This window comes from Sus scrofa, chromosome X (genome assembly GCF_000003025.6).
Source record: "Sus scrofa isolate TJ Tabasco breed Duroc chromosome X, Sscrofa11.1, whole genome shotgun sequence".
Lineage (NCBI taxonomy): Eukaryota > Metazoa > Chordata > Mammalia > Artiodactyla > Suidae > Sus > Sus scrofa.
In genome coordinates, this window is record NC_010461.5 from 25,741,104 (window position 1) to 25,765,136 (window position 24,033).

General features: G+C 35.8%; 1 protein-coding gene across 3 annotated transcripts in view; it reads left to right on the plus strand.

Annotated features, from left to right (window-relative positions):
* IL1RAPL1 (interleukin 1 receptor accessory protein like 1) overlaps positions 1 to 24,033 on the plus strand; it is a 1,403,038-nt gene that overhangs the window by 1,333,012 nt on the left and 45,993 nt on the right. For all 3 annotated transcript variants that reach the window (XM_003360251.5, XM_021080209.1, XM_021080210.1), the window contains exons 7-8: positions 17,173 to 17,305; positions 19,451 to 19,596. In XM_003360251.5, the coding sequence (XP_003360299.3) occupies positions 17,173 to 17,305; positions 19,451 to 19,596 (279 nt within the window). The remainder of the gene's footprint in view (positions 1 to 17,172; positions 17,306 to 19,450; positions 19,597 to 24,033) is intronic.

Here is a 24,033-nt window from a genome sequence, read left to right on the forward strand (position 1 = left end):
ATAGTGGTTGTACAAGCTTACATTCCCAGCAACAGTGCAGGAGGGTTCCCTTTTCTCCACACCCCCTCCAGCATTTGTTATTTGTGGACTTATGAATGATGGCCATTCTGACTGGGGTGAGGTGGTATCTCGTGGTAGTTTTGATTTGCATTTCTCTAATAATCAGCAGTGTTGAGCATTCTTTCAAGTGCTTGTTGGCCATCTGTATATCTTCCTTGGAGAAATGTCCATTCAGGCCTTTTGCCCATTTTGCCATTGGGTTGTTGACTTTTTATGCTGTTGAGTTGTATAAGTTGTTTGGATATTTTAGAGATTAGGCCCTTGTCAGTTGCATCATTTGACAATATTTTCCCCCATTATGTAAGTTGTCTTTTTGTTTTCTTTTTGGTTTTCCTTGCTGTGCAAAAGCTTGTCAGTTTGATTAGGTCCCCACTGGTTTATTTTTGCTCTTATTTCTGTTGCTTTGGGAGACTGACCTGAGAAAATATTCGTAAGGTTGATGTCAGAGAAAGTTTTGCCTATGTTCTCTTCCAGGAGTTTGATGATATCTTGTCTTATATTTAATTCTTTCAGCTATTTTGAGTTTATTTTTGTGCATGGTGTGAGGGTGTGTTCTAGTTCCATTGATTTGCACACAGCTGTCCAGTTTTCCCAGCAATGCTTGCTGAAAAGACTGTCTTTTTCCCATTTTATATTCTTGCCTCCTTCGTCAGAGTTTAATTGACCATAGGTGTCTGGGTTTCTTTCTGGGTTCTCCATTCTGTTCCATTGGTCTGTCTGTCTGTTTTGGTACCAGTACCACACTGTCTTGATGACTGTGGCTTTGTAATATTGCCTGAAGCCTGGGAGAGTTATGCCTCCCGCTTGGTTTTTGTTCCTCAGAACTGCTTTGGCAATTCTGGGTCTTTCATGCTTCCATATAAATTTTTGGATTGTTTATTGTACTTCTGTGAAAAATGTCATGGGTAATTTGATAGGGATTGCATTGAATCTATAGATTGCTTTGGGTAGTATGGCCATTTTTACTATATTAATTTTTCCAATCCTTGAACATGGAATATCTTTCCATTTCTTTGAATCTTCTTTAATTTCCTTGATTAATCTTTTACAGCTCTCAGCATATAAGTCCTTTACCTCCTTGGTCAGGTTTATTTCCAGGTATTTGATTTTTTAGGGTGCAATTTTAAAAGGTATTGTGTTTCTGTATTCCTTTTCTAATATTTCATTGTGAGTATACAGAAATGTGACTGATTTCTGAATGTTAATCTTATATCCTGCTACTTTGCTGAATGTGTTGATCAGTTCAAGTAGTTTTGGGGTTGACTCCTTAGGGTTTTCTATATATAGTATCATGTCATCTGCATACAGTGACGGTTTTACCTCTTCTCTTCCTATTTGCATGCCTTTTATTTCTTTTCTTTGTCTGATTGCTAGAATTTCCAGTACTATGTTGAATAACAGTGGTGAGAGTGGGCATTCCTGTCTTGTTCCAGATTTTAGTGGGAAGGCTTTCAGCTTTTCTCCATTGAGTATTGTATTTGCTGTAGGTTTGTCATAAATGGCTTTGATTATGTTAAGGTATGTTCCCTCTATACCCAGTTTGGTAAGAGTTTTGATCATGAATGGATGGACTTTTTCAAATGCTTTTTCTGCATCTATTGAGATCATCATGTGGTTTTTGACTTTTGTTAATGTGGTGTATGACATTGATTGATTTACTTATTTTGAACCATCCTTGTGAACCTGGGATGAATTCCACCTGGTCGTGGTGTACGATCTTTTTGATATGTGGTTGGATTCAGTTGGCTAGAATTTTGTTGAGAATTTTTGGGTCTAAATTCATCAAAGATATTGGTCGATAGTTTTCTTTTCTGGTGGTATCTTTATCTGGTTTTTGAATTAGACTGATGGTGGCATCATAGAATGTCTTTGGGAGTGTTCCTTCTTCAACCTTTTAAAAATGTTTAAGGAGGATGGGTATAATTTCCTCTTTGTATGTTTAGTAGAATTCTCCTGTGAAGCCGTCTGGTCCAGGGCTTTTATTTGCAGGGAGTTTTTTTATGACGTATTCAATTTCATTTCTAGTGATTGGTCTGTTCAGTTGGTCTCTTTCTTCTTGATTCAGTTTTTGCAGGCTGTAGGTCTCTAGAAAGATGTCTGTTTATTCTAGGTTTTTTAATTTGTTGGCATATAGTTGTTAATAGTATTCTCTAATGGTTTTTCTGTATTTCTGTAGTATCCATTGTTACTTCTCCTTTTTCATTTCTTATTTTGTTTATTTGGGATTTTTCTCTCCACTTCTTGGTGAGTCTAGCCAGAGGTTTGTCAATTTTGTTTACCTTTACAAAGAACCAGCTCTTGGTTTGATTGAATTTTGTCTATTGTTTTTTGAATCTCTATTTTATTGATTTCCTCTCTGATCTTTATGATTTCCTACCTTCTATTGACTTTAGGTTTTGCTTGTTCTTCTTTTTCTAATTCATTCAGGTGGTGGGTTAAGTTGTCAATTTGAGATTTTTCTTCTTTTTTGAGGAATGCCTGTATTGCTATGAACTTCCCTCTGAGCACTGCTTTTGCAGCATCCCATAGATTTTGAGTGGTTGTGTTCATTATCATTTGTCTCAAAGTATGTTTTGATTTCCTATTGACCCACTGATTTTTTAGTAGCATGTTGTGTAGTCTCCATGTAGTAGGTTTTTTCTCACTTCTTTTTCTGTGGTTGATTTCTAGTTTCATGCCATTGTGGTCAGAGAAGATACTTGAAATAATGAAATAATGTCTATACTCTTAAATGTGTTGAGGTTAATATTGTGCCCCAATATATGATCAATTATTGAGAATGTTCCATGTGCACTTGAGAAGAAGGTATATTCTGATTTTTTTGGATGTAATGTCCTGAAAATGTCAATTAAGTCTAACTTTTCTATTGTTTCATTTAGAATCTCTGTTGCTTTATTGATTTTCTGTCTAGAATATCTGTCCATTGATGTGAGTGGGGTGTTCAAGTCTCCTACTATGATTGTATTCCCATCAATTTCTTCTTTTATGTCAGTTAATGTAATGTCTGGTTTTGATTTGTGGTTGCCCTGTTTTTTAAGTATGATAACCCCTTCCTATATTTGCTTGCTTTAGCCTGATAATCATATAGGCTCAAACACATCCTCAAAAAAAAAAAAGAAAAAGAATCTAATTTTTCCTACTTCCCTTGCCCTCACCAAACTCATTGTATGAGTTTGATGTTTTTTTTCTTTTTCTATTAACATCTTCATGTTTAGATCAGTATGCTGGCTTATTTAAGCGACTGCTTTCCAATTGTGGTTTCCTCCATCCTCGATTTTCCTCCTTTTTTTTTTTTTTTAAATTTAGAAAAGCCCTTTCAGTATTTCTTTTGGAAAGGGCTTCTCTAAATTTGGACATTTCATTTTAGTGCAACCTCCCCACATAAGAAGAAAACAAAATACCCTTTAAGTCATAAGGTACTATATGTGTTTTAGGACAGATGCTATTGACTGTATTACCTCTAAGTAAACCAAGACCTAGGTCGATTCCTTATAGTTTTCCTCCAGTTAAAGCTAAACCCTTTCTTAAAAGGACACTCATTCCTAAAGTCATGCTTTCCTTCTCAAAGAGAGCATTTGTAGTTTCCTGTTTCTGCATTTTGTATATAGGAATTGCGAGAAAATGTTAGGAGATTAGCAAGAGATAAATGTGGTTCTTGCCTACATCACTAAGTAGGTCAAATTAGTTGATATAGTGTCCTGAATTTTATCCTGCCCCACTGCAACCTGGGAGATGAGGTGAAAAGAGTACTTTCTAGAAGTACTGGTTGGGTAACAAAGGTAACCCAGAATACAATGTCTTCAATAGATTAGATGTGTATTTTCTCATCATATAGACCAGTACAGAGAAGTCCAACTGGTCAGATGATTCTGTTTCATGATTTCATTCAGGGACCTAAGTCTATGACATCTTGTTGCTATACCATTTTGTCTTCATGCATAGGATAGATACCAGTTCACTGACATATCTACTTTCCAGCCTATAGGAAAGAGAATCATAAAGTCCAGGGCATGAGGCTTCATCATAAAGGAGATGATTGGGAAACTGTACATATCATTTCTTCACATATCTCATTGGCCTGATCTCTGTCATCTGGCCATATCTACCAGCAAGGGAAGCTAGGAAATATAGTCTGTAGCTGGATAGCCATGTACTCAACTAAAACTTTGGTGGTTATATTACTAAAAGGGAGAGGGATAATAGACACTGGGAGGTATCAGAGTAGACTCTGATCTTTAGGTCCTGCCTAAAGTCTCCCCCACTTTGCAGAGATTTCTGTTGATAAGTCTATTCCAGGATCAGGCCCTCTATCTAAATTCTTTTAGGCAGTTATGGGAAAAGTCAAAATTTCTTGCCGCATCCTTTGGGACTTGATTTTTTGTAGCTTGAAATAATCCACTTGTCAAAAAGACATTTTGGGGTGGCAAGTTTTGCTTTCCTACAATGCCATAAATTTGTGTATCATGCAGGCAGCCAGCAAGAGCTACCATCTGAGTCCTTATGAGAACTTTTGAACCATCTAAAAACAACGTAGTAATATTATGCTCATTTTGTACACCCTTTCCTTTCAAGTGCATGAGATTTCCTCTCCATTCTGGAGGGGCTCTGCCACTGCCTCTCTTCATCTAATTGGGTAATATTCGCACTATTTTATTTAAATTCTTGTATGCAGCCCTCAGGTTTCTGAAAGGCAAAATTTGGCCAAACCTGATGCATGAACTGCAAGTTATCACTTATAGAGAAGTTTAAGTCCCATTATAATAGTAATACTAGTAACAATAATAATTGCTAACAGTTTCTCACCATGGTAGTATGGATGTATATTAAGTCATTTAACTCCAGGTTATTTGTGGTTACTTAAACCTCTTTGCAATCCACTGGGAAACCGAATAAGTTGTTTTATTCTTAAAATCTACAGAAATATGTTCTGAGATAGTATAAAATGCATTTTCATAAGGAAATCTGACACTACAGCTGAATGATGGTTAGCAAATTTAAAAGTGCATGTCTTGTTTTTCTGTGATTCTGTTCCCTTGAAATTTGAGCAGACGTTGTTACATCCTGCAGGAATAACATCCTCCACTATGAGCTTAATATAACCTATCCCTTCCATTTCTTTCCTTTCTTTTGGGATCCTTAGATAAACAAATCTCTGATTTTCAGAGAACTCTCTGTGGTTAAATACTGGCAACTCTTATGTGGCATAGGTCCTAATACTTACTTGGGTAAAATGGCTTAAGCAAAGGGAACTTTCTCTCTCCCTCTCTCTCTTTTTCTCTCTGTGGGTGTGGGTGTGTGTGAGAGAGAGAGAGAAAGAGACAGAGACAGAGAGGTTCTTCATTTCTGAATAAAGCTTTTCTGGAAGAGGAGCCATTCAGTATAACTAATGACAAAAGATAAATACATTTTGTAAACCACTTTGCTTTTCTCTTAAATGGAGGGTCTTTGGCAAAACATTTATCTTTAACCATAGAGTAATTTTAATATCCATGATGAACGGTGCAAATGAAATTAAAATACCCCAATTCAATATCTTAAGAACAAAACGCTTACTATTTCCTAATTCCAACTAGTAAGTTTTCTGAATGCTGATGCTTTTTAATTAGGAAAGAAATTTTCTTTTAATTAAAAAAAAAAAAACAGTTTTTTATTTTTCACTAAGTTACATAGTGTCCTCTAGTGGAGAGAAAAATTTCTGCTCTCAGCAGTTTCAGAAATGGCCAAATGATACCTAATTAGAAGGTTGTACTAAGTATCAAGTGTCCCTACTGCTGATTGGAATCCACTGGTTGGAAGGAAGATGTATTATTTTTCCTCTAAGGCCCCTTCACATTGTGGCCTACTTGAAAGCCTGCTATATGACAAGCATTGTTCTCATTTTAGCAATGAAATAGCAAATGATTTTTTATGATCAATTTTAGAGTGCTTCCTTCGGAAACTGGTAAGGTTGAGCTGACAGTGCACCTTTCTGCCAAAAAGGCAACAGAAGCATTTAGTGCAATTTACTGAAGCTTTTACAGATATCAATTTGAGACAGAAAGAATACCATTATCTTCAGGACTCCAGCCCTGGTTGACTGATATATTTGATGTGTGTGGCTCCCTAGGCCATGGCTTAAAATTTTTCTGTTATTATTTGAAGGAAAACAAACAGAAATGAGGGGGAAAATAAATTAATATGTCTCTTCTCTGTAACCTATAGAATTTGAATGCTAATTTCCTATATTTCAGGTTAAGTATATTAAAGAGTTTTAATGTTATCACTTGGGTATCAGAGATCAGACTGGAGGTGGTTTTTCAATATAAAATAGAAGAGGATAAGGAAGAGCTTTGGTGCTTGACTCTAAATCACATGCCAGGCTTACCTTATCAAAAATTGCATGTTACAGCAAATTAGAGAGCAAAAGGTAGAATAGATGGATAGTTTCTCTTGATAACATGTTAAATAGTTTGGGCTCAAATAGAGTAAAGATAAAATTATATTGCTGATTCTTAGATTTGAAAAAAGAAAGAGGAATGAGAACATTTGTAAATCCTTCAGTATTTGAGCAAATGACAGAGACATAGCACATATATATGAATATCGTGTGTGGCTTATTTGAATGGCAATAATAAGCAATGAGGCCAGCATTGTATTCCTGTTAACAGATAATTTTCAGAAAATGTACAATCATGACTTTCATACAGATATTAAAATGAACACGTTAAAGAGTTTTTGCTCATATGATATGAAAGGAACAGACAGATGTTATGACCTAGTCAAAGGTAAAGTCAAAATAGCATATTAAACAGAGTAACGGGATGTTGAAATAAATTCCAAGTAGAGACAAAATTGATTTTTACCTTGATTAAGGGTGGGGCAAGCCTGGGGGTGGGGTGGGCAGATGGGGAATTAAGTAGAATCACTACCAGACATGAGAGAATTTATTTATCAGTTACCTGCAATTTACAGAGTTGAAAAATAGCTCAAAGACAGTGAAAGAGCTGCAATCTGATAACTCAAAATGGTGTGCAATCGATAAATAAGTAACTTTCCACTGAAACACAAATATTTTTCCTACATTCCTTTGGAAAGTTAATATATTTCTGTAGCTTGGATTGGGCCATCAGTGACCCAGTTGTATGCCCTACTTCTTGTCCGAGTCAGCTATATTTCTACCCACAATTGGCATTATTATGAGCCCTCTTTCCTTTTCCCTACCCTCCCCATTCTTGCTTCCTGCTTCAGTGCCCTGACTGAACATTTTTCCATTCTGTTGCTTTTCTCAGCCCCAACTCCAATTTAAACAGAGTCCAAGGTAAAAAGAAATTGCACTAGATACTTAACTGTAACCACTTGCATGAAAATCCCTGGAACACTCCACACTTGCTGAGTCAAAATCTAGTTTTGGGGAGTCGGGGTAAGTTTTTGGACATTAAGTTCACGAATCACTGGCTCTAGCAAAGAAAAAATATAACATCTGAATCCATATTCAACTAAACTAATGGTATTGTAGAATATATGAGAGTGTAAAATAAAATCTGGCCTGAAAGTCAGTGGAAATTTGCAGGAAGAAACAAGGTTAATGATAGCATTAAGAGTTGCAATACTAAAAGACAAAAAGGGGGGGTGGGGGGTAGTTCCTGTTGTGGCCTAGTGGTTAATGAACCTAACTAGTATCCATGAGGATGAAGGTTCCATCCCTGGTCTTGCTCAGTGGGTTGGGGATCCGGTGTTGACGTGAGCTGTGGTGTAGGTCACAGGTACGGCTCAGATTTCATATTGCTGTGGCTGTGGAGTAGGCTTTAGCAGCTACAGCTCTGATCTGACCCCTAGCCTGGGAATCTCCATATGCTGCTGGTGCATCCCTAAATAGACAAAAGACAGAAAAAAGAATTGCAATACTGGAGTTTCCGTCTCGGCTCAGCGGTTAATGAATCCAACTAGCATCCACGAAGACACAGGTTTGATCCCTGGCCTCACTCAGTGGGTTAAGCATCTGGCATGGCCGTGAGCTCTGATGAAGGTCGAAGACAGGGCTCAGATCTGGCATTGCTGTGGCTGTGGTGTAGGCCAGCGGCTACAGCTCCGATTCAACTCCTAACCTGGGAACTTCCATATGCCATGAGTGCAGCCCTAAAAAGACAAAAAAATAAAAAATAAAAAAAAAGAGTTGCAATACTAATAGCATTTGCTTTAGTTTCTATCAAAATCTAGCTATGACTATTTTCGACTTGAATATCTGAAATATTAATCTCTGTTGACCTTTCTAGGCACTACACTAAATGTACTTGTATTGTTTTTCCTTTTTAATTGAAAACATACTCAGATATCCATTAGATAACAAACACAATAAAGAAAAATTCATAATCATTCTCTATTGTCTAATTTTCTTTGCATTATTTTCCATTCTACCAAGTTTTACTAATTATGTTTTCAAATCTATCATTCATGAACTTTCTTATTATTTCTAAGCTCTAATTCTTCTTTTTTTCTATTTTGCTTTTTAGGGCTGCACCCAAGGCATATGGAAGTTCCCAGCCTAGGGGTTGAATCATGGAGCTGCAGCTGCTGGCCTACACCACAAACACAGCAACACACGATCTCTGACCCAATGAGCGAGGCCAGGGATCAAACCCGCATCTTCATGGATACCAGTCAGATTTGTTTCTGCTGTGCCACAATGGGAACTCCCTAAGCTCTAATTCTAAGAAATGCTTTTTCCTTCACAGATTTGTAAAATAATATATGTTCTCCTAGATAATATATGTTTTATTTTAATATTTAACTCTAATAAATTCCAGTTTTTTTTCATTGTTTCATATGAAACCAATTTTTGTTTCCAGATCATACATTACCTGGAGTTAAGTCTGATAATACATTACCTGGAGTTAAGTCTGGTACAATTTTTGAGCATTTATATTAACTTCTTTTTTTTTTTTTTTTTTTTTTTTTTTGTCTTTCCTAGGGCCTCATCTGTGACATGTGGAGGTTCCCAAGCTAGGGGTATAATCAGAGCTGTAGCCGGAGGCCTGTGCTAGGGCCACAGCAACGTGAGATCCAAGCCGCATCTGCGACCTACACCACAGCTCATGGCAACGCAATATCCTTAACCCACTGAGCGAGGCCAGGGATCAAATCCACAACCTTATGGTTCCTAGTCAGATTCGTTAACCACTGAGTGTTAACTCCTATGTTAACTTCTTGTTTAAAATATTTTTACTTTTTAACATTTGGAAGCAATTCTTCTCAGTTTTTCTTAAAAAGCATAAGCATTCAGGAATTCCTTTATGGCTCAGGGAGTTAAGGATCCAGCATTGTCACTGCAGCAACTCAGGTCATTGCTGTGGCACAAGTTTGATCCCCGGCCTGGGAATTTTCATATGCTGCAGGAACAGCCAAAAACAAAATGACAAGTATGTAGTAAGGCTATATTTAAAAAAAAAAAAAGCATATGCCTTCAATAATTTACTTAATTTCTATAAATTCTCAACTAAAACTATAAATACATCACAGGGTCTATAACACAACAGTGAGGAAATAAGCATTTAGTTATGGTATTGATAATTACATTCTGTTTTCTAATAAAAGTCCTTTTATCTTGATAGTGTTTTATAATTTTGAACAACACTGGTTATTAGTATAATAATTATATGTAATAATAAATTTTTCATTTAATATTACTGGTAAGAACCACAAAAATACTACTTAATTCACTAAAATGGCTATAATAAAAAAGACAGATAACAGGTGTTGGAAAGCATGGAGAGAAATTGAAACTCTCATGCATTCCTGGAGAGAATGTAAAATGGTACAGCCACTTTGGAAAACAGTTTGGCAATTCCTCAAAGATTCAAACATAGAATTATCTTGTAATGTGGCAGTTCTGTTCCTTGATATATAGCCAAGAGAAATAAAAACATATGTCCACACAAAAATTTTTACAGGAGTGTTCAAACAGCATTATTCATGATAGTGAAAGAGTAGAAACAATGCAAATGTCCATCAGCTGGTGAATGAATACACAAAATATGGTACATGCATACAATGAAATATTATTTCGCCATAAAGAAGAATGAAGTATTGATATATGCTGTGACATAGATGAACCTTGAAAACATTAATGAAGCTAATCAAAAGAAGGCAGAAACAAAAAGCCATGTTCTATATGATTTCATTTATATGGCAGGTCCAGAATAGGCAAATCCATAAAGACAGCAAGTAGAAGTAAATGACCTGTTGCCAAGGGCTGAGAGTGTCAGGGGAAATAGCTAGTGACTGCTAATTGGTTCAGAATTTCTTTTGGGAGGGTGATAAATGTGTCATAAAGCTGATTGTATGACTAGTTGCACAATTATATGACTATACTGAAAACCATCGAATTGTACATTTTAAATGGGTAAATTGATGATATGTGAAATATATCTCAGTAAATGTATTAAAAATATGCATGCCACCAACATCTCTGAAAAGCAATTTTATAGGAAGTAATGTACTGGTAAATGTTAAACAATTGGTTCTCCAAGTGTAATTCTGACTTATAAGTGGTTGATATTTTCATTTGTATTGGCAAGTAAGAGTAAAACATTGAAGATATATGTCAGAACTTTATTTGGTCATCAGTGATATAAAGAAATTCTCTGCTGAATGAGATTGTAATTTTTGGATACCAGAAGACTTTGTTTGTGCTATTACCAGTATATCAGCTATAGATATGACACTTTTAAGTTTACTCTGCATTATTAACATTTTCTCTGTATTATCTTAAGTTTAGGCAATCAACAAAGCAGTAAATCATAGCTTGATTTGTAGTGTTTGTGAGGTAAATACTCCCACCATGGCTAATTGCAGGCTTCCAACATAATCTCACTAAATGTGTATTTGGGAAGAGATGTGCAGTAATACACCATAATATAGCATTTCTGCTGTGCAGATACTGTAGATGAATAATAGAGCAAAATAAATAGGAGGTTTAGAGTTTGGGATATATATTACCCCTTTTTTTAATATAGTCTATTTAATTATAAGTTTCTGTACTTTAATTTTTAATAATGACTGTGTTTAACAACTTGCTTACAGAATTTCTGAAAATGTAATAGTTGACTGTTACAGGCTGATATGAACCAGATCTAGCCCACAAGCGAATTAAAATCTGAATGAGGAGACTGCATTTAATGTTGAAGGCCAGTTTACAAAACAGACTTGGCCTGTTGAGATAGGCTGTAGACATATAACCTTTAATTAATGAAGCTTTGAAAAAGGAACCAAGGGAAAATGAAAGTACAGGAGATATTAAGCAGGTTATTAATTAATTTGAAATTATTTACTGAGTTGCTAATATAGTCCAGACACTGTAATGGGTCCTAGTAATATACAAAGGTAGTTATAGATATAATTTCTGCCTTTGGGGAATGAATACTCTAGTTGTTGGGCTAGACATGCAAACAAACCAACTACTGTAAGGAATATGTTATGATAAATTACAGATATGTTTCAAGGGCTAGAGAAGAGGAAAGGTAGTGACTGACTGTTCTAAAAAACTAAGTCAGTCTTTTAGAGGAGGTGCTGTTTGATTGGGATTTAACAGATGAAGAGTAGTTTAGTAGGTGGAAGTGAGGAGAATTTAGAGCACAGAATATAAAACTAAAAAGTATGAGAATAAGAAATAGATCATGGATGGACTACTCGTAAAACTCAGATGCTAAAACCCTGTTATGTAATGACATGTCCAGCCCAAGGTGCAAACCCAGTCATTTTCTTTTTATTTTCCTAATTCCTGTTTCTTAATTGCCTAATTAACTTTCTAAATAAAATTTGCTAATTATATTTTCCTGATTTTCCTATTGTGTGTACTAATCTCTATCTGCCCTTATTGAGTAAGAGTCCAGCATCTCTCCCTAGGCCCTACCCTGCCCCATCTATCAACTCCTGCTTTTTATTCAGTCTGAGGGGAAGGGGTGATAGTTCTTTATTTCTGCTTTGGAACATTGGTAATACACACTTGGGGTTCAAGGCCAAAGATACTAACAGACACTCATATGATTAGCCACCATTTCCCAAATGAAAAGTACTGAATGGACTCAGCATTCCTCCCCAGCACTTAGGCAGTTGGGTATTCTCAGGTGAGCCTGACTTTGACTGGTCTTTCAGGATTGACTCTACTGGTTTCCTAGTGTCCTTTCCTGAGAAACCGAGCTGTACTTAAGAACAGGAGTAGAACCTTTTGTTCAGCCACACAAATAGGTATAATTAAGAGAAAGAACTCAAAAATCTCTTCACATAACAGATCACTGTTCAAGTTGACTTTCTATCCTGATTGTTTTGAGAAGCAACTTCCAACTCCTTAAATTCTATCTCTCCCTTAGATACACACAGTGTGATGCAGATAAATTATAAAAATTAAAAATATATTTCCTCCCTTATCAGGCTTCCTTGTAATCTCTGCCTTAAGCGCTTCCAATTATTACCTTGAAAAAAGCACAGCAATCTGTAGTCATTGCTATCACCTATGCTTTTTATGTGGAAATAACCCTATCTTTCCATTGATTACTCCTATGTGGTCACAGAGGATTGTAAAATTCTCAGTCCTTCTTGATTCTCTCTGATCCAATCCCAGATTTGCAAATATAGTAAGAGCTATTTCTTTTTTTTAATGAAGTATAGTTGAGTTACAATGTTGTATTAGTTTCAGGTGTACAGCAAAGTGATATAGATATAGAAATATAGATGTTCTTTTTCCGACTCTTTCACCTTGTAGTTTCCTGTGCTATACAGTGGGTCCTTGATTATCTATTTTATATAAAGTAGTATATATCTGTAATCCCAAACTCCTAATTGATCCCCCTTTCCCCACTGGAAACCATAAGTTTGTTTTCTATGTCTACGGGTCTATTTTTGTTTTATATATAAGTTCATATGTATCATTTTTTTAGATTCCACATATAAAAGATATTGTATAATATTTGTCTTTCTCTGGCTTACTTCACTTAGTATGATAATTTCTAGGTCCATTCATGTTGCTGCAAATGGTATTACTTCATTCTTTTTATGGCCGAGTAATATACCTTGGTATGTATGTACCACATCTTTTTTATCCATTCCACTGAAAATGGACATTTAGGTTGCTTCTGTGTCTTGGCTATTGTAAATAGTGATGCAAGGAACATTGGGGTGCATGTCTTTTTGAATTTTTGGTTTCTCCAGATATATGCCCACAAGTGGGATTTCAGGGTCATATGTTAGCTCTATATGGAACCTCCATACTCTTTTCCATAGTGGCTGAACCAATTTACATTCCTATCAACAGTGTAGGAAGGTTCCTTTTCTCCACACCCTCCACACCCTCTCTAGAACTTATTGATTGTAGACCTCTTAATGGCCATTCTGACCAGTGTTAGGCGATAGCTCATTATAGTTTTGATTTGCATTTATCTAATAACTAGCAATAGTGAGCATCTTTTCATGTGCTTTTTGGCCATCTGTCTATCCTCTTAGGAGAAATAGATCTTCTGTTTAGATCCTCTGACCATTTTTTGATTGGTTTCTTTGGGTTTGGGTATGGAGCTATATGAGTTGTTTGTGTACTTTGGAGGTTAATCTTTTGTCAGTCCCATTGTTTGCAAATATTTTCTCCCATTCTATAGGTTGTCTTTTCATTTTGCTTATGGTTTTCTTTGCTGTACAAAAGCTTTTAAGTTTAATTAAATCCCATATGTTTGTTTTTGGTTTTACTTCCATTATTCTAAGAGATGGATTCAAAAGATATTTCTGTGATTTATGTCAAAGAGTGTTCTGCCTATGTTTTCCTCTAGGAGTTTTATAGTATCCAGTCTTACATTTAGGTCTTTAATCCATTTTGAGTTTATTTTTGTGTATGGTGTTAGAGAGCATTTTAATTTCATTCTTTTACATGTAGCTGTCCAATTTTCCTAGCACCACTTATTGAAGAGACTGTCTTTTCTCCATTGTATATTCTTGCCTCCTTTGTCATAGATTAATTGACCATAGGTGTATGTTTTTATTTCTGGGCTTTCTGTCCTATTCCACTGATCTGTATATCTGTTTTTGTGCCAGTACCCTACTCTTTGATCACTTTAGTTTTGTAGTTAATGTGAAGTCAGAATGCCTCCAGCACTATTTTGCATTCTCAGGATTGCTTTGGCTATTCAGGGTCTTTCTTTAAAAATTTTTGTTCTAGTTCTGTGAAAAATGCCATTGGTGATTTGATAGAGATTGCATTGAATTTGTAGGCTGCCTTGAGTAGTTTAGCCATTTCAACTGAATTGATTCTTCCAATTCAAGAACATGGTATATCTTTCTATCTGGAGACTGACATAATCACATCTGCAGTCTAATTTAGCCTGCAGATGTGATTATGTGAGTCTTCTACTTGAAACCTTTCCCCAACTTAGCATTGCCTTTAAATGGAAGCCCCAAATCTTCAACATGGCCTACATGGAAGATTAGGGCTACTGCTGCTCTAGCCTTATCAGTGCTCTGCTCTCCCCCAAATCCTCCCCCACCTCTACCCTCCACATACACTTTAGCATCAGCGACTCAGAAGTTACTTACTTTCTCAAAAGTTCCCTGGCATTCTCTCACACATGCTCTTTCCTCTCTACCTGGAATGCTTTTCTAGTTTTCCATCCATCTTCTTTTATCCCTTCCATGAATTCCACTTTCTGACCCACAGCAAGCCCAGCTCAAGTCTGAGTAGAGTTCTCCTAGGTGCCTCCATAGCACTGCAGATACCCATAGTACTGGAGCTCAAGGCAAGGTAGGTAGTCAAAGATCAGGTGAGCAAAGATGACTGAAAAAGTAGATTGTTTCTTACATGGATGCAGGAGCCATTTACTAATTGTGGCAGCACAAAGCCAATAGGTAAGAGAAATTATGATTTAGGTGATGGAAAATCACTTGATCTGGGAAGGTAGCAGAGTGACAGAAGAAAAAAGTTCAGGTCCCAATGGGGGATTCAGTTGACTTCTCTGCTAAGTAATGTCAGGCTGAATTGCTAATGACCTGATCAGTATTTACAACCTCCCCCACCACCAAATTTAGTAAAACTATAATGGAAAATTTGGTAATTTCTGGAGATTTCTCCTTACGAGTTCTAGTCATTAACTCCTACCTAAAAGCTAGAATTTGATCCCTTAAAACATGTATTGTGTAAATTATTGATAAGTAAAATTTTAAACTCTGTAATATATGTTGATTCTGTTGACATGTGATATTAATCATCACGCCATGTAGTATTTTGAGATTTACTATTGAATTTATGACTATTTTGACACTGTAACAGGTAGTTCAGTTGCATAAAAGCTAGCACTCTTATAAAAATGTAAAAGCAAAGAATACTGGATTTTAAATTGTTTTTTAACATTAGAAGAACCTATTTAGAGCTCCATTTTGCCTCTTAGGAGTTGATGATGACTATTTTATATAGAATCAAAGTCCATAAGGAATCACTTATTTGAAGAACATTCAGACGTAAAGATAAGATTAAAAAGGAGAAGAAGGCTATATCATGCCATATTAGAAGAACATGAATTTAGTTATGAAATATCCTTACACATTGGGCATAATTAAGATAATAATGTTAATTATATCTAATGAGAATATTCTTCTTGTGGAACTTGGAAAATAGAGTTTACATATAGGTTTACCCATACCAGGACTTATAAAGTGTGCTTCTCTAAGTGCATTATGCTTTTCTCTGGGTTTCTGTTGTAGAATCACTCATAAGTACAGTTTTGGGAGATCTTCACTATTAACTCATGGCTTAGCACTGAGGCAGCCAGTCTTTTTTTTTTTTTTTTTTTTTTGAAGTATATTTGGCTTCCAGTTTTTAGGAACTTCCTTCTCTTCAACATAAAGTCATAGAGTCCTCTAGAATATTCTCAGGAATTTGTCAAATAGAGGAAGTTTCTTTACTTCAGATGCCAATAAGGGTGTCCATGGGGCCTAGTTTTCAGCCTTTAGTATAGTACTAGATAGTTCACCTGCCCCAGTCCAAGCTGGAGTAGGCCCTGAAAGTCTCCCTCTGTCCCGTCCCACAATTTCTAGCTCCACTTGGAGGCATAAAGATCTTAAAACTACAATAGTACTGGAATATTTCAGTTCTCCAATGCTGTCCGAGGCTAGGGGAAAACCAAGTGTTTGCAAAATTGCATAACCTGTTCAGAAATACACTGTATTTTCTGCAGGCATTAAATTCATTTCCACCTTTAGTCAGAGATCTCTACTTACCTTCTTAAGTAATCAACCAATCTATATTCACCATTACAATGATATCTCTTGAGTAGCATATTGAAAGAAACTCACCTTAACAGTAGTATTATTGATTTTACAATCTAATAAACAAATATTTATTCTCATGAGTTTTTTATTTGTATTGTAATGTGCTTTTCTACCTGAATGTATGTTGTTTCCTTAATTAAAATACTATTCCTCACAAAGTAAAAATATTCTATTAACATTTTTAGGAGGTCCTAGAATTTACAGTTCCATTTTGGTCCCATCGAAAGGTTTTATTCTCTTTTTGTTTCCCACATTCAGAACTGAGAAATGTGTTTTACTGCCTTTAAAAAAATCATATAATGGTTCCCGCTACTGTGGTACAGTGGATTAAGAATCCTGCAGAAGCCCAGGCTGCTGCTGAGAGGCGGGTTTGATTCCTGGAACAGTGGGTTAAGGATCCAGTGTTGTCCCAGATGTGGCATAGGCCACAGGTGTGGCTCGTATTCAATCCCTGGCCCCGGAACTTCAAGTGCCATGAGTGTGGCCATTAAAAAAAATTATATTATCAATATTATGTAATGTCTGATATCATGCTTTGAGAAGGGCACAGCACCTCTGTAATATCCTTCCCAATATTTCAAAACCTCAGTCTAATCCTGTGGAAACATCTCTCAAACGTAAATGGAAGAACCATCTATAAAATAACTAACCAATCTTCAAGCTGTCAAAAGCACATTTTAGAAACTTGACAAAAATAGAAAATATGCAAAAAATATTATTTTAGAAAGATGTTTCATTAAATCTATGAAGTGATTTAAATGTTACCTTCCAGTTAGCCTAAAATAAGAGTGTACAAATAGTTGTATAACACATTTCCATCATTTCTCTCCACAGGCGATTCCGCTAATCTAACCTGCAGAGCTTTCTTTGGGTACAGTGGAGACGTCAGTCCTTTAATTTACTGGATGAAAGGAGAGAAGTTTATTGAAGATCTGGATGAAAATCGAGTTTGGGAAAGTGACATTAGGTATAGTAATTTTTTTTTCTTTTAACTTGGAAAGTCAAGATTAACATTTGCCCTGTTGGTGAAAAGAATGTGAGCTAAAAGAGAAGAGGTTTTTTCTTTTTTTTTTTTTTTTTTTTTTGGTCAGGTGTTACTATTAAAATTTCTTAAAATTGCAGCATTTAATGGCAAAGAGACAAAATGCTGTTAAGAAAGTGACTATGAATGCCATTTGCAAAGAATTTAAGAGAAATAGGAGTTCCTGTTGTGTCTCAGCGGGTTAACAACCCAACTAGTATCCATGAGGATGCAGGTTTGATTCCTGACCTTTCTCAGTAGTTTAAGGATACAGCATGGCACAAGCTGCAGCATGGGTCGCAGATGTGGCTCTGATTCAGTGTTGCAGTGTCTGTGGTGTAGATCTCAGCTGCTGCTCCAGTTCAAACCTAGGAACTTCCAAATGCTGCATTGTGCAGCTGTATAAAGAAAAAAAAAAAGAACTTAAGAGAAAAAGGAATTTTTCACTAAGGAAAAAACTGAACATGAGACAGAAAATAGTATCAAATATGGAAAATGTGGTTTGTTCCTTTGGTTTATAAGAGCTCTTTTTTTGTTGTTGAGAGGAAATATTAACAAGGTGCTAAGACTCAACCAAACACAATCTCTGTCGTTTTCTTTTTATGGTTTTACATATTTGAGGCATCATGTAGCACTTAATAGAAATGATAAATAATATAAAATGTTTTTATTACTTTTTTAGTCTGAATTTAAGGTCTAAATATTAATATAATGGTAATAATAGAGAGTAATCATTAAAATATCCATTTCAAGAGCATAATGCTTAAACTTCTTGCCTTTTTTAAAAAAAATAATATATTTGTTCATTTACTTTTAAGTATTGAGGTATTCAGTTATGACTAAAATTATTCTTGGATGCAAATGCTCATTTTTAATCATAATGTAAATAAGTATATTAAATAAGTTATTACTTATTATGTAAATGAGTTATAAGTGACTCAAAATGCTGATAATTTGTAAACATCCTCCCATCTAAAGATCACCTCTTCTGGTTATATATGAGTGTTTTAACCAGATTCTTGTTCTTAAATATGAGGACTTTTAAAACTTGATAAAAGGCATAAGAGGAAAAGGTTTTCAGTAGAAATTAAAAACCTATAAAACTGTCACATAAGGTTATTTCTATTGGGATTTTCTTCCTAGCAGCAAATGCACAAGAATATTACACTGAAATTGAGTTCTGAAACGCCCAGATAAGCAATTTTTCAATATGTACTAAAATGTTTATCTGCCATTTTTTTCTATTTAAAATTTCACTATTATACTTATACACTTTGAAATGCTAAGGTTAAAGAAGGACAATAAACCTCCTAAAATTCCTCCTGTCTCCTTTCGTGGGTGCTCAGGGAATGTTCTAGAAAGGTATTTTTCTTTAATTCTGCATTAGGAAGTATTGTGAAGAGAGGAGTTACCGAACAGGTAGGAGGGTGGAGGGGGAAACTTTGCAAGCAGGGAAAGGGAGCCCTACTTTGAAGTTCCATTTGCTCTAAAAAGATTGTTAAAATCCTTGACCGTGAGGTTAGTGAGCATTTGCCATTCATTTTAAGTGTCAGAATTAAACACTTCAGAACATTTAGTCTACAGGTTTGTAATTTCATATTTCATATTGATTTATACCATTTTTAAAAAAGGCAGGCTGGAGGTTTCAACTGAAATATCAAAATAACTCAGGACTTTTCTAGTCTTTTCTTTTTCAAATTAACCTGATAGATAATTAGTCCTCTAGCCTAAGATATTATAATTTCTTATCTCACCCTTACATTATATTTCTTCTTAAAGGGAATGCAGTTTGTAAACTTTTCTTCAAGGTCTCTCTCACCTCTTTATTATGACAGTGTGATTGTCCTGCTAAGAGAGATAATTAACTGCAGCTTCATTAGCATCTACAAAGACAAGCCTCCTTATTAGAAGTGAAGAAGAAAAGGGCATGATATAATTTAATTAAGATAGCGTCAACCCATAAACAAATTTGAAGCACAGATGCTATAGTTTTTTTCACATCAGATTCAGATTCATCTAAATTTTTTTCTTTTTCATGTATGTGTATGTTCGTGTGGGGGTTTTTTGTTTCGATTTTGCTTTATCTTTTAGAATCCTCAAGGAACATCTTGGGGAACAGGAAGTTTCCATCTCATTAATTGTGGACTCTGTAGAAGAAGGTGACTTGGGAAATTACTCCTGTTATGTTGAAAATGGAAATGGACGTCGGCATGCCAGTGTTCTCCTTCACAAACGGGGTGAGTATAACCTTCTAAGCTTGAGTGGTTGACTGAACCTTTATTGGAAGAGAAATAATTGGAAGCAAAAAAAAATTTTTTTAACGCAAATTTACCCTAAATAAAATAATCACATTAACATTAGCCCATCAAGGCAGATAACACAGTGGATAGGTGACTAGCCCAGGAGCTAGAATCAAATTTAGATTCCTTGCTCTGTTTTAATACCAGCTATATAACCTTAGAAATGCTGTATAACTTTCTCTTAAGCTTTGGTTTCCTGTTTATATGAGATTGGTAAAATAGTATCAACTTTTCAGTGTGCTTTAAGGATGAAAGAACATAGTAAATGTGAAGAGCTTGGCATGGAGCCTCTACACAGGAAGGATTTAGTTATATGCTATTTGTTATTATTAGAAATAGGCAAACCAATTAAAAATAACCAAGATAGTTTTAAGTCAAAGATTGTGCTCCTTATCGAAAGATTGTTCCTTGAGTGTAAGAATTATGTCCAATGGATTCCCCACTGTAGTACTTTGTAACTTTTTCCCTGCCTTGGATAATTTTCATATGGGTAATATCTTCCCAGGATAATTATAATAATTCACTAATGAATTATTATGCAATTATTATTCATGAATAATAATTCAGGTAAGGTAGGTTGTGGTTGAGTGTAACATCTGCTACACTAAATCTGATTCCACAGCAACCCCAACACCTTACACACAGAGCTAAAATATATATAAACATACATTGATTGTTTGAAATTATAGACAGTTGTAAAATTTGAGCCATGTCTTATAGTTGGTGAAATTTTTCATGTACATCACAAGAGAAAAATATATTTTTTTACATTATGCTAAGTGAAAACTTTCTTCATGTTCTCCTACTCAGCAAATTTACAGTGATTTTAATTTCAAAGTACATGTTTAATCCTGAACTTTTTGAGGTTGCAAAAGAAAGAGAATGCTGAAGACTGTTCCCTTCACTTTATTGGACAGTAGATTCCCTTTGAATAATGTTACTGAAAGCTATTAACACAGACACCTCTGTTGTCAAGGTGGCTACAATATTAAAATAGTTTACTTTGTGGGGGATGTTAATAGAGGGAAAAAGTAAGCAGCAGCTAGTAAGGAATATAATTGTTTCTCTAGCTTAACATATAATCAGTCAATGAAGGGGTTTGGAATAGAAATATACATATAAAAGAACAGAAACAGCTTCTCAGCATTGGAAGCAACTTAAATGTTGTATAATTTAACTACTCTGTAACATCTTCCCTGGTGATCTGTCAGCTTATACTGGATCATGTTCCCCCTCAAGGAAGCCAATTCTATCTTTGGAAGAACCTACCTAATAGAAAGCAGCCCTATTTCTGCCTACGCCTTGACCTCACTTTTAATCCCTCTTCCTCAAAATAGCCCTTCAAAAGTCTGATGACAGTCACCATAATCCTTCTGAGTCTTTACTTCCCTAGATTCAACTTCTTTAGTTCTTTTTATTCACTTTTCTTTCATGTGGATAAAATACTTTCATCATTCTGGTCACTGTCTTAAACATGTTCTAATTAAAGAATCTGAATTATTCCTCAACAAGAGAGGTAGTGTAGAAAAGATATAGGGCACACATAAAAATCTTTTGTCTGAAGAACATACATTTCTTCTTAGGACAAGGTAGGAGTGACAGTTAAGTAGAGATCATAAGGAGAGCAGAAGGAAACTGAATTGTTTCCAAGGAGGATACAGCTATTAAAGCTCTCTTCCAGCAGACAGGCACACAGCTAGGAAGGGTCAAACACCCCCCAGGCTATTTTTAGCAAGTGTGGCCTAAGGTTAAGTTGCCCATAGCTATAAAAGCTTCCAGTACTACAAAAAATAAATGATTGTGAAGAATCAAGGAAATTGTTTGAAAAAACTTTTCTGAATCTCTCAGACTCCCTAAACATGAGTAGAAAATTGTGGACATTGTTAGAGCACTCTTCAGTACTTAAATCTTCCAGTATTTTTTCAAATAGGTATTTATGCTGGTAGCATTTTATTCTTTTTTTAATTTTTTTATTTTTGTTATTGTTATTTTTTTATAGTTATTTCCCCAATCAATTTTATTTTCCACAGCACAGCATGGTGACCCGTTATATATACATGTACACATTCTATTTTCTCACATTATCATGCTTCATCATAAGTGACTAGACAGAGTTCCCAGTGTTACACAGCAGGATCTCGCTGCTAATCCATTCCAAAGGCAATTATCTATTAACCCCAAGCACCCAATTCATCCCACTCCCTGCCCCTCCCCCTTGGCAACCACAAGTCTATTCTCCAAGTCCATGATTTTCTTTACTGTGGAAAGGTTCCTTTGTGCCATATATTAGATTCCAGATATAAGTGATATCATATGGTATTTGTCTTTCTCTTTCTGACTTACTTCACTCAGGATAAGAGTCTCTAGTTCCATACATGTCGCTGCAAATGGCATTATTTTGTTCTTTTTTATGGCTGAGTAGTAGTCCATTGTGTATATATACCACGTCTTTCTAATCCAATCATCTGTTGATGCACATTTCGGTTGTTTCCATGTCTTGGCTATTGTGAATAGGGGTGCAATGAACATGCGATTGCATGGGTCATTTTTAAGGAAAGTTTTGTCTGGATATTTGCCCAAGAGTGGGATTGCTGGGTCATATGGTAGTTCTATGTATAATTTTCTAAGGTACCTCCACACTGTTCTCCATAGTGGTTGTACAAGCTTACATTCCCAGCAACAGTGCAGGAGGGTTCCCTTTTCTCCACACCCCCTCCAGCATTTGTTATTTGTGGACTTATGAATGATGGCCATTCTGACTGGGGTGAGGTGGTATCTCGTGGTAGTTTTGATTTGCATTTCTCTAATAATCAGCAGTGTTGAGCATTCTTTCAAGTGCTTGTTGGCCATCTGTATATCTTCCTTGGAGAAATGTCCATTCAGGCCTTTTGCCCATTTTGCCATTGGGTTGTTGACTTTTTATGCTGTTGAGTTGTATAAGTTGTTTGGATATTTTAGAGATTAGGCCCTTGTCAGTTGCATCATTTGACACTATTTCCCCCATTATGTAAGTTGTCTTTTTGTTTTCTTTTTGGTTTTCCTTGCTGTGCAAAAGCTTGTCAGTTTGATTAGGTCCCCACTGGTTTATTTTTGCTCTTATTTCTGTTGCTTTGGGAGACTGACCTGAGAAAATATTCGTAAGGTTGATGTCAGAGAAAGTTTTGCCTATGTTCTCTTCCAGGAGTTTGATGATATCTTGTCTTATATTTAATTCTTTCAGCTATTTTGAGTTTATTTTTGTGCATGGTGTGAGGGTGTGTTCTAGTTCCATTGATTTGCACACAGCTGTCCAGTTTTCCCAGCAATGCTTGCTGAAAAGACTGTCTTTTTCCCATTTTATATTCTTGCCTCCTTCGTCAGAGTTTAATTGACCATAGGTGTCTGGGTTTCTTTCTGGGTTCTCCATTCTGTTCCATTGGTCTGTCTGTCTGTTTTGGTACCAGTACCACACTGTCTTGATGACTGTGGCTTTGTAATATTGCCTGAAGCCTGGGAGAGTTATGCCTCCCGCTTGGTTTTTGTTCCTCAGAACTGCTTTGGCAATTCTGGGTCTTTCATGCTTCCATATAAATTTTTGGATTGTTTATTGTACTTCTGTGAAAAATGTCATGGGTAATTTGATAGGGATTGCATTGAATCTGTAGATTGCTTTGGGTAGTACAGCCAATTTTACAATATTGACTTTTCAAATAAAAGCACTAACAAGCACAAAAGAGTCCTTCAAGGTCATGTAGTCCAAAAACTACTCTTACAGTTCGTGTTTGCCTCCCTTTTAAGGGAGCTGTAGCAAATAAAGCATCATTTCACAAAGGCAGCAATGCCTGTCCTCTCCTGCCCTTGAGAGGCTTATAATCAGGTGGAATGATCTGTCCCAACCTGCTTTGGGGAAAAAGAAAGGCTTTTAATTAACAGATGTCATAACCGCAAGTTTACCAGCCCTGAAAGTTTCAGGAGGTCAAAGCCCAGCACATGTGAGCTGGAGGTTTGGGTCTTTGATCATAGGGTCCCTAAAAGAGTCCATTTGCTACTATGCTAGCAGTTATGTAACCACCAGATGAGTTGCTCTATTGCTCAGAAGACTAAAGCTCAAAGAAGGAACTGGAAGCTGTCACTATGAATCATATTGTTCTGTCATTGACTCATAAATCGCTTCACTATCCTACAGGCCTTCAAAGTCTTTTTTAAAACCTCCATAGAGAGCTATGTTAAAGCATTTGATGACTTCAGATCCTGGAAGTCAGTAATTATTAATTTTTCTGTCAAGTAAAGTTGCCAGGACATAGCTTGGCCACAGTAACTTAAGTCTTTTTGTCTCCATTATTACCTTTATTTATTTTATTTTATTTTTTTTTTATGACTGCATCCACAGCATAT